Genomic DNA, 11,605 nt, shown 5'->3' with positions numbered 1-11,605 from the left:
CCATTTTTGCTAGGTAAGCTACGCGAGCACGAAGCAGCCGCAAACTACACAACGTTTGCTCGCGTAACGTAGTCCACATGACGTGGATTCCACAGATGTAGATTGGCTATAGAACAAGATTTTATTATAACCTATACTTGTAATCAGTCAGTTTTCGTTCCGAACTTTGAAACAGCATGGAAAAAACATGTTTACTAGTTAAGCCTAACTAGGCTTAACTAGCCGAAAACTATTTATACTGTATATTACTATTTACATACAACGGTTATACTATTTTCTTTTCAATACTGAATGTATTAATCATGTAATTTACGTACATCGATAAAATTCTATTATTTCTTTTTCGATATGTGACATGTTTATGTAGTCATCCGTATTTCCCGCTCTCTCTTGCTAGCGTAAATGCTCTAGTTGTTGAATTCTGTGAACAGCGAGCATACTCTTGCATCGCTGCGCTAGCAAAGGAAAAACCATGCGGGCAAGAAGTAAGGGGAGGAGTCTTTGACGTCATCGGTTGTGCTAGCGCATGTTTGCTAGCGTTTTGCTCTCGCAAAGTGCTAGTTTGCGGCGGCTCTAACCAATGAAAAGCATACTTTCAATTTCCAAACGTTAAATGGATGGAAAATTGAACAAAATACATTTTGAAAATCATTTAGCTGTTAACGACGGATGAGAAATAACATTTAAATTTAAATTACAGCACTAACAATTGAAAATCTTCAACAGTGTAAATTTTTAAATTCGCTGTTAATGGGCCAGTAGACGAACCTCAGAATATACCTTGGCGACATAAGAAAACTGGTATAGAAAGAGTAAAAAATTTTAAATTTGTGATGAAAAATTAGATAAATATGTGCATTGAAATTAATTAAAAGCAAAAATGTCCAAATTAAGCAATATTTTCCATTTTAGGTCATGACCTCTTACCTTTTATTTCATTCTTTCTTGTTGCTCCCATTATGTTACGGGGAGAAGCTTTTATTTAAAACCCTAGTAATAACTCAAGGGTATTCTTTGTACACATAAGCAATAATAAATGTCTATTATAAGTGATCATTTGGATTAAGAAATTGAAAATTATGTTCGTTACATATTGGCTGGTTGTAGCTGGGAAAAAATATCATTGCTCTTGTGGATGATTCATTATAGCCAAGAGTTCATTATAAGTGAACACTACTGTAATAATAATTTTTATTTTGTCATCTATAAAGAAGTTTTTGTGGTAAAAATAAAATAATGAAGACGTTGCTGATATTTTTCATAAAGATCACCCAAAAAAAGCTTAGAAGACAATACTTTGTAAAATGGTTTTGTTTAACTAAAATTAAAATATTAATGCATAATACAGTACTTTTAATTGTGATTGTTGGTTAATTGTCGACTGCTTTAATAAACATGTTTCTCTTAGTAACAAGAAGAGAGAGTAAACTATTGGAACGTAACCCCATGTTTTGCACTAGTCCTTTGTTTTGTATAGCATGGATTTGCATAACACTGTACTTTTTTGGAATGTAACTACTAATTACATTAGCGATTATCTGTATTTGGAAAAGAAACTAGAATTGAGTCGAACTTTGCTTCCTATCTTTGTTACCTGAAGGTTAAATGTTACAATCTAAGTATAACAATTGATAAAAATTATATTTACTTAGGTGTTTTAGTTTTCTTATTGGTAGATTGTATTAAGTAAAATTTATTATTTTTATTTTTTTTGTTCATCTGTGTGAAAATTTCAATTCTTTAATAATGAATTTGAGTCTGTAACATAGTATTTTGGCACTAATGAAATACTGAGAATCTCGTTATAAATGCCCTTTTCATAAATTATTAATATGCTGTAATACTAAAATTACTAATGAATTAAAGTAGAATATTTGTACAGTATGCTCAGTATAATTACATATTTACTTACGCGTACTTATGTATGCTAAGTATATTTTTAACTTATACATATAGTATACTTGTGTTTAATATAGTTTGTGCGTGCATATTAGAAACAACCTAATTATTTTTAACAAAATATATAAAACTGTAATTTAATTAAGAATTTGTTGTTTTTTTCCTAGGGAAAGAAGGTAAAAAAAGTAAAGCCAAAAAATGGAAAGATCTGAACAGAAAAGGAGAAACAAAAGAGGGTGGTGATATGGATGCATTTTTAGATAAAACAGATGTAAATACTCAGGTATTCTAATTTTCTTTTATTTAAATATAATAATGCATTGCATTATGCAGGAAGTACACGCATTCTGCGTGTCTTTCTCTATTGAGAAGCAACCAACTGTAGTTAACTAAGGAATTCGATAATGATATAAATTGTATGTGTATGTTAGTGTGTCCTTTCTTAATTTAACATTTAGATAAATGAAATTCAGGTATAATACTGTGTGTAAGTACTAGTAAATACTGTCAAATGCAATAATGATTAACGTTAAGTTACCAAGTAGTCGATAAACTGTTTAATTTATTATGGAATCCTTATCATTAGATAAAAGAGAGTTTAAAACTTCTATTTTTAAAATTACATTTGATAACGTGTACGATGTTATTGATTTTCTGAAGTTATGCTTTTACGTCAGTTTGTGTCTTTAATTTCATTATCTTTATAATTGAATAGATTAAAGAAACCTGTCTGACATTAGATCTCTTCAAACAGCTTATTTTTAAAATCTTACTAATTTGTTATAAACTAGTCAGTTTGATTTATTTCTTGAAATCTATGAATTGGATTAATTTTCTAAATATCTTCAACAAAAAATGCCCAAGTTCTATGCTGTTAGTTTTAATGTGTTGCAGATTAATACACAATAGTTAAGGCAGTTCCACTTATGCTTACCTTAATACTGAGATTTAAGATTTGGAAACTGTTGATGAAAAGTTTGTGTTGACTAAGACTGCATTTACACCGCAGGAGATAATTTGCATGTCTGGTTGTTTTTCCTTATCTCTGCAGTCTTTTCTAGATATTCAATATTATAGTTTCAAGTGGAGAAAATAACAATGCAAGTATAATTCAAATTCAAACTTTGAATTTGCAAGAAGAGGTTTTTATTAGAATAGAAACGTTTTAGATATATTGTATTGCCATTGCCTTTTACAAACATTTTCTCCATTTTGTTAAAGAGATTACAGGAAGCTGTGAGAAGTTTGCACTGATTAGTCAGTATTAGTGATGTGCAAATAGTAATTTCCCATAACTTTTGTTCCTGTTACTTGCAAGGATCTGGAGTAATATTTTTTTCAATAATATCTCTCTTGGAATCATTCACAACAGGAGAATAACAAACAAATGTAACAATAAACAGTGATAAACATGTGTTCTGCAGTCAACAATTATAATTATAAAATTTATCGATTTAGTAAAATTAACTAGAACTTATCTTAATCTTACATACTAATCTATTTTATATCATCTTGCTAAAATACATATTGATTTAAAATGTCATTCTTTAAGCCTTTTTAGTCTTAGGAAATAATGGTATAGCACATGTTTTGTGTACTGATTACGGTTTCAATCAAGCTTTCAAGGTGATGGCTGAATGGGGAGGGATGGAACCTGGAATCTTCCAAATTAACATTTCAAAAAAAAAAAACCTGAAGATCGGAACTGGACTTAAATGGCTCCCTCAAGATAGAGGAATATTCTTATTGTCTGGGCTGCACTAAAATTCACTAAAAGAATTAAATAAAAATTAAAATAAATCCAAGCTAACCACAAAGCTTGATAAGATACATTATTCATAGTAAAAGACTATGTACTGATTTAAAAGGTCATTAGTTTATCATTTAGTCTTGTGAATAAAAAAAAATCTCTGCAGTTAAGGCTTTAATTTTAATAGGCATAACACTATAATTACTCACACAAATTTCAGAACTATCTGTAATATAAACAATATAACTAATATAACAATATTATAACTGATAGACAGTATTATACACTTTAAAGATATATGTAGAAGTTCTTGTTCAGTCACCGGGAACAGTTTTGCTTCAGAGGCAACCTTTCGTTACAGGATATTCCTCTAAAATTATGAAAGTACAGTTTAAAATGTTCACTGATGGTAAGCCCAATAATTAAAAGCTATACTTATAGGTTTCAATTAGAAGTCTGAAGTTCTGTTTAGTTTCTGGTGATAGGACAAGGCAGATATGTGAAGATGTTCAGTTTTCTTCTACTTATATATTCTTAAAGTGACTTATGTTTAAAAAATTCTTATGTTTAAAAGATTTGCCTGACTGGGAACATCATCTGTTTAATTGAAATAAAGACAATAAAAACTCGCTTTATAAAATAAACAAAAAACTCATATAACAAGCAGAGATTTGATAAAATTCTATTTGAGTTGAGATTACAAAGTGTCAATAGTAATTTATTACTGTTTTATTTATACCCATTATCTCCCTAAAAAGTAATTGAGTAATGAGGTAGCAAATACTGATCATCCAAACATTGATCTACCCTTTTCTCAAAATTAACAGGTTTGCACATCTAGTTGGTATCATTACGAGGGTCGTTTGATAAGTATGGTAAAGAATCAAATTAAACACAAGTTTTTGGAAAAACTTAATTTTATTTTTCAATATAATATAATCTCCATTGAGGGCTATACACTTGGTACAGAGAGTTTCCAGTTTTTAATCCTGTTGGAAAAGTAGCTTTTGTCGAGGTCTGCAAAATATGCATTGACAGCCACAATGACATCCTTATTTGATGATAATTACTTTTCACCAAGCCAAATTTTTAAGTTTGGGAACAGGAAGAAGTCAGATGGGACCAAGTCTGGAGAATAGGGTGGATGAGGAATCAATTCAAAGTGCAATTCATGCAATTTTGCAATTACAACTGCTGATTTATGGGACAGTACATTGTCTTGGTGAAAGAGCACATTGTTGTGCACCAGTGTTGGCCATTTTTGTTTCATCTCTTTTCTTCAAATGGTTCAAAAATGTTGCATAATAGGTTCCTGTTGTTTTTACCCTTCTCCAAGTAGTCAACTAGGATGATTTCTTGGGAGTCATGAAAAAACAGTAGTTGGCTGGCAAGGTGATGGCCAAACAGTCTCTGCCTTTTATTTTTTATTTTTTTTTTTTTGTACACTTTCACCACTCATTATTTACTGCTTTGACTCAATATTAATCCCTGTTTCATCCAGTTGCAAATCGATGCAAAAAGTTCTGCAAATTGTGGTTAAACATTGCCGAACACTGAGTTGAAATGTCCTTTCACATGTGTTTTTGGTCCACAGTCAACAATGCAGCATCCATTATTCACACAGCTTTTTCATCTGCAATATTTCNTTTGTAGGATTAATTCATTCATAAAATGTTTTATTTTGTGTGCTAATGTATAGCACGTTTGTTTGTAAAATTTATATTCTGGAGAAATTATGTCTAAGATGTCATAGTAATGCATATAATATGTCTAATACGAAATATTTAGTTCAGAAAAGGTGTTATTGTTACTCTATTCTTTTTATGTACAGGTAGCAACAAAAGTTTATGCCAACATTTTAGGGATAGATTCTAGGGTCAAACGAAAGCTTAAAATTATCTATAAATTTTTCCAAAATCTGTTTTGTTTTCTAGTGTCCTGCCAAAAATGTCCTTTCAAAAACCATTTTTATTAATAAATGGAAATTGAATTGTTCAATGTCCTCCATGGATGCAGGAGATTTTTTTTGAGCAATTTTTGTAAATTATTCTAATTCTGTAAAAAACAAAATGCCATTCAAAGTAAATTTACATTAAACTCTTGCTTTCCAACAATTTTTTTTATTGTAATTAAGTGGATGGATACTGCAAAATCTTAGTGGAGTTTTTCTGAGTGGAGATCTTAAGGCTTTATTTGCATTTATTACATCGGGACCTACTCGGGCAGCATTGACTTACTTCGATATGACAATGAATAACAAAATAATACAAAATTATCTTTTTAAAGGTTGACAACTCCAGCATTAGTACTTCATGGAGAATCTGAAAAGTACTTTTTGGGGCAGGCTAATATCTCAAAAATGAAGGAAATTTGGAAAAACATTTTGAATGTTTTAAGCTTATTTATGACCTTAAAATTATTCCTAAAATTGGTTGGGGGTTTTATTGTACCCTGTATAAGAATATGATGGAATGTTAGGTTATACTTGTCTCTAGTAACATTAAATTTTTCATTAATTGGCTGGTTCATTGTCGTCACTGGAACAGTTTTCTTCAAAGTTGTCCTATCTGCTTTGTTTTAAAATTTATTTCTGTTAACATTATTGGTTTGTTTTTATGTATACTNTAACAATAAATTCACAAACCCAATTTTAATAATTATAATAAAATTAATTCATTAAAATTATGATATGACAGCCTAACCTCCTACATCTATTCAAATTACTTTATCTAATTATAAAATTAGCCTTATTATAATGAGATAATTCAGCATCAGTGTTTTTAACTTACCATTTTAATAATATGAAATGAAATCTCCAAAAACATTTGCTTAAATGTAATATTTTTTGTGGGTAAAAAGCCTAGTGTTATATAATGTCATGAAATAATAATAATACATGTTATATGCAGTTTTTCAATTGTAGTCTTTTGATGTAAATGTTTTCAGTGTAGTAATCACAACTCTCTTTATTACAGAACTCCACTTTTATGTTAGGAATTAGTACTTGTCTTCAGTTCACTATGATTGTTACATGTAAATTTTATTCTAGATTAATGATAAACGATTTTAATGAGGACGATTTCTGCTTTGTGTACTAAAAGTAATCTTTTGCGGGGTTTGAGTATTTGTATCCGGGAGTGATAGAAATTAGCCATTCTAACTCAAGTTAATGTCATTGAATATATTAGAAATGCAGTACAGTAAAGTTTCGATTTAATGGACTAATTTTGGCAAATTAACGTTTGTTAAAGTCAAAAGTCGGCTATATTGTAAAGTAGGTTTTACGTGTGTGTAAGTTAAAAAATATCTAAGTAAAAAACAGATAAACTAGTTAATGTAGATACATTTTTGTAATTAAAATTATGTATAAATGAAAGTTTAATTTCACAGAGAAGTTTTTCTATGTGTATTATATACACTCTGTACTTCTGAGACTGTAATAAACAAATATACAGTCTAAAACCAGTGGCTACCAACATTTTTCTGGTCATGCCGCACCTAAGCATCTCTAAAATCCTAAAGCCCCTGTGACATACAATTCCTATTATTTAAAAAGTTAACTCTTATTTACATGGAGGAAGCCTAAAAGGCCATTAACTTGGTTTAAACAAGTTTCCAAAGAACATGGCATTTATGAAAGAAAAATAAAAGGACAAAAGGACGGTTGAAGTACTGAGGAAGAAATCACTAAGAAATTGTTTTTAAAAATAATATGAAATGATACGAAAAAAAACAGCAAATTAAATTTCAAAACATATAATAGAGAACTGAAATGCATAAATGTAATGTAAATAGTGGGCTTTCAAATTTACTGTTAGCAATTCATTCTCGAATTGCTCCAGTGGTGTGTGCCCCATATTGAGAACCACGAATCGAAGCTTTTAAAAAAGAAAACAATTAAAATTTGAAAAGCTTTTCTTTCAATAATCCATATTTGTTTAACAATGTTTAGCTATATTAGTGAATTAATCTTATACAATAATCTGACACTGGATTATGGATGGGTGAGGGAGTTAAGGCATCTGCCTACTGCTGTAGGGACTCAGATTGAATCCAGATGATCGAAAGACTCCAGGAATTTTCATGAATTAGCCATCCTAGATATTAGGCTCTGTCCGTCAATCATCCAGTTGCCCTATTGTGAACCTGGTCAAACACATGATGGGTATGGGAAAAACATCCTCTTAACATCCACAGGAAAGAGTAAAAAGGATGCTGGATTATAAAATACTCGAACTATAGTTGAGCTATGTTAGCTTTTTTTTTTTATTGTGTAATCTGTGCATATTCTTGTGTGCAAAGCTGGAATTGTTAATATAATGGAATCCAGAAGTACAGAATGTCCAATTGCACAAATAAGCTTGGAGAAAATTAAAGCAGTCCTGAGAAAATTTGTAGTAGAACAACATTATTACATCAATAATCTTATAATAAAAATGTGAGTAGCATCTCCTAAATTTTGGCAGTTAATGCCTGTAGATATTAATTTGCGTGGGAAAATTTGCCAAAATGCAGGGAGATTGTGTTTTAAAAGTGAAACTAGAATATTCAGTATCTAAATGCCAAGTTAAAAAAAAATTAAGCATTCTGAGAGATGAATATATGATACACTGTGAGACAGTGTTGAATGCAATGCTTGGGGCATATTTGAGTCCCTTTAACTCTATAGCAGATTTCCAACAGCAAGAGATGAAGTGACACTTGCTTTGTTTCTTAGCAGAAGAGTCATCATATAGCTTCAGAAATGGTAACATGTAAGAAAGTTCAGTTTGGTCAACATTTTAGAAATTCAAACTACAATTTTTCTGTATTCCTTGGCCGGAGTAGGCTTATCAGCGTATAAACAGTGCAGAAACTGAATTATAATAATAATAAAAAATGAAAAATAAACTGAAAACTTCAGCATTAACAAAAAAAATTTAATGATAAACATTCTTGATAACTTTCTAACTAACACCTTAGATAATTAGGAAAATTGCAGTTTGAATCTGTAGAACTTTGGCCAAACTGGACTTTGTTTTGTTCTGAAGGTGTATGGTGACGCTTCCTTTAAATTGTGATGTTCAATTCGTCTGCATTGTCTGTTATCAGTTTACTCACCTGTTAAATTTCTCCCTGCTTAGACATGCTTGTGTCGTACCAAGACAAACACATTTTTGTGTGTATATGTATATAGCTGAAACAGAGCTTTAAGATGAACCAAAACAGAAAATTGATTGATTTTTATTTTAAAACTCTGACATTATTTAATGTAGACCTGAAATAAAACTAAACATTTACTCATTCCCCACACAGAATTTGCAATTTAAAAACTTCTGAATTGTCTTAACATAAATTTTTATTCCTTTATTTAGTCAAGTATTTATAATTATTTGTACAGTTTAATTAAAATATTCCAAACTATGTTTATAATTAACTGCTTTGTAAAACATGTGCCAACATGCAAAAATTTTGTATATGATAGGCAATTTCATTATTTGTAGGATTAATTCATTCATAAAATGTTTTATTTTGTGTGCTAATGTGTAGCACGTTTGTAAAATTTATATTCTGGAGAAATGATGTCTAAGATGTCATAGTAATGCATATAATATGTCTAATACAAAATATTTAGTTTAGAAAAGGTGTTATCGTTACTCTATTCTTTTTATGTACAGGTAGCAACAAAAGTTTATGCCAACATTTTAGGGATAGATTCTAGGGTCAAACGAAAGCTTAAAATTATCTATAAATTTTTCCAAAATCTGTTTTGTTTTCTAGTGTCCTGCCAAAAATGTCCTTTCAAAAACCATTTTTATTAATAAATGGAAATTGAATTGTTCAATGTCCTCCATGGATGCAGGAGATTTTTTTTGAGCAATTTTTGTAAATTATTCTAATTCTGTAAAAAACAAAATGCCATTCAAAGTAAATTTACATTAAACTCTTGCTTTCCAACAATTTTTTTTATTGTAATTAAGTGGATGGATACTGCAAAATCTTAGTGGAGTTTTTCTGAGTGGAGATCTTAAGGCTTTATTTGCATTTATTACATCGGGACCTACTCGGGCAGCATTGACTTACTTCGATATGACAATGAATAACAAAATAATACAAAATTATCTTTTTAAAGGTTGACAACTCCAGCATTAGTACTTCATGGGGAATCTGAAAAGTACTTTTCGGGGCAGGCTAATATCTCAAAAATGAAGCAAATTTGGAAAAACATTTTGAATGTTTTAAGCTTATTTATGACCTTTAAAATTATTCTTAAAATTGGTCAGGAGTTTTATCGCACCCTGTATAAGAATATGATGGAATGTTAGGTTATACTTGTCTCTAGTAACATTAAATTTTTCATTAATTGGCTGGTTTGTTGTCGTCACTGGAACAATTTTTTTCAAAGTTGTCCTATCTGCTTCATTTTAAAATTTATTTCTGTTAATATTATTGGTTTGTTTTTATGTATACTGATATGGACTTATTAACCTTGTTATGCTCTATTTTCTATCATTTATTTTGTAATAAAAATATTAATATATGTATGTTTTAGTATTATCATTTTATGTTTTAGTAGTTTTTAGAGATTTGTATATAAAATCGAGCTAGTGTTTCCCCCCTTGGTAACTTTTCACATCAAACAATTATAATTTTATAATTGAGTTTTTTAAACAAGTTGGACAGTAAAAAACTTACTGGGGTATGGGTATCCCTTCTATCACATGGTTTTGTTCTAATACAGTTCAAGAATTTATGAAATCCTTCATACAAAAGTTCACAATTTTTAAGTTATTCAATATTTTTTATTCAAATAAGCATTCGTGTTATCTCAAATTTGCCCATAGATTTTAGCGCAATGAAATTTCAATTTGTTTTGTGTTTTTTGTCGGGTTTACTATAACCCCTTGATCTAAAGACTGTAGTTTTGAATGCGTATTGGATGGCATAAACATTAGTGTAATGCAATGTAAATTCTTTGTCAGAATGTGTCAGGCAGTTGTCAATCAATAAAATTTCATTTATGTTTTCAGTTCTTCATTCCATTCTTGCAATTTATCACAGAAAATATTGGAAGTCATCCAAGCTCTCCAGTTAATTTGTAGTTTACTGGTAGCCGTCAATTTTTGAAACATCTTAGATTTTTCAGTGTACTGATTACTAACAATTTTCTCTTGTGTTCCTATGAGATTTTGCTGCTAGTGGAATAGTAATTTATTCTGTAATTTTCCTCCCACACAACTTTCTCCTTGAATTTTAGCATCCTATTTGCTGCACACTTTAAACTCATTTTATCTGCATTGAAGATTACAATCTTGGAAAATTTTCTCTAATTCTCTAATTTTTGGCCACTTATTTTACAATTAGTCTTCAACCATGTCCGTATTTACAGCAACTGCTTCTCCAACTATTTTTCGGCTTCTAATACTATATTTTTTTTTTTATTCTCTCTATCCAACTTCTACTGCATTTAAACTCTGTACTTTTCCAATTTGCTTCCTAACTATTCTGCTTTTGATTGCAATATAGCATTACTAATAGTCGTGTTTAATAGCTCTGTTGAGAGAACCATCTTAACAATACTTGAACAAATTCATCATGTGCTGATTTTCTAAACTTTTTAGCATTTGCAAGTTTCAAACTCGATAATTAAAATCTTTTTCCTTCCAAATGGTAGCAACTGTAGATTTAGTTATATTCATTTCTTTACATAATTTATTTTGCTTTACATCAGTTTCCAACCTTTTAATAACTTCATATTTAGTCTGTAACATAAATGACTTAGGTTTCTGTTTATGCTGCTCGATCATCATATTTTACGAGGATTTATGCATGGTACTTTGTAATTCTGACTTAGCGAGTGACTAGTCAATATGCCTCAAGATTATGTGCAGTTTGTTATTCTTTATAACCAATGCCAGTGAATAGAATTTTTTTTTCTAACCAATGAAAAGCATACTTTCAATTTCCAAACGTTAA

The 11,605-nt window shown here is 29.9% G+C and overlaps 1 protein-coding gene across 1 annotated transcript in view; it reads left to right on the top strand.

Annotated features, from left to right (window-relative positions):
• Positions 1-11,605, top strand: part of LOC111639946 (eukaryotic translation initiation factor 4 gamma 3-like) — a 135,994-nt gene that overhangs the window by 87,174 nt on the left and 37,215 nt on the right. The window contains exon 9 of the mRNA XM_023385910.1: positions 2,067-2,182. Coding sequence (XP_023241678.1) covers positions 2,067-2,182 — 116 coding nt within the window. The remainder of the gene's footprint in view (positions 1-2,066; positions 2,183-11,605) is intronic.

The sequence above is a fragment of the Centruroides sculpturatus genome, unplaced genomic scaffold, assembly GCF_000671375.1.
Source record: "Centruroides sculpturatus isolate CEXI.00-Female unplaced genomic scaffold, Cexi_2.0 scaffold1427, whole genome shotgun sequence".
Classification (NCBI taxonomy): domain Eukaryota; kingdom Metazoa; phylum Arthropoda; class Arachnida; order Scorpiones; family Buthidae; genus Centruroides; species Centruroides sculpturatus.
This window is presented reverse-complemented; position numbering and strand designations above follow the sequence as displayed.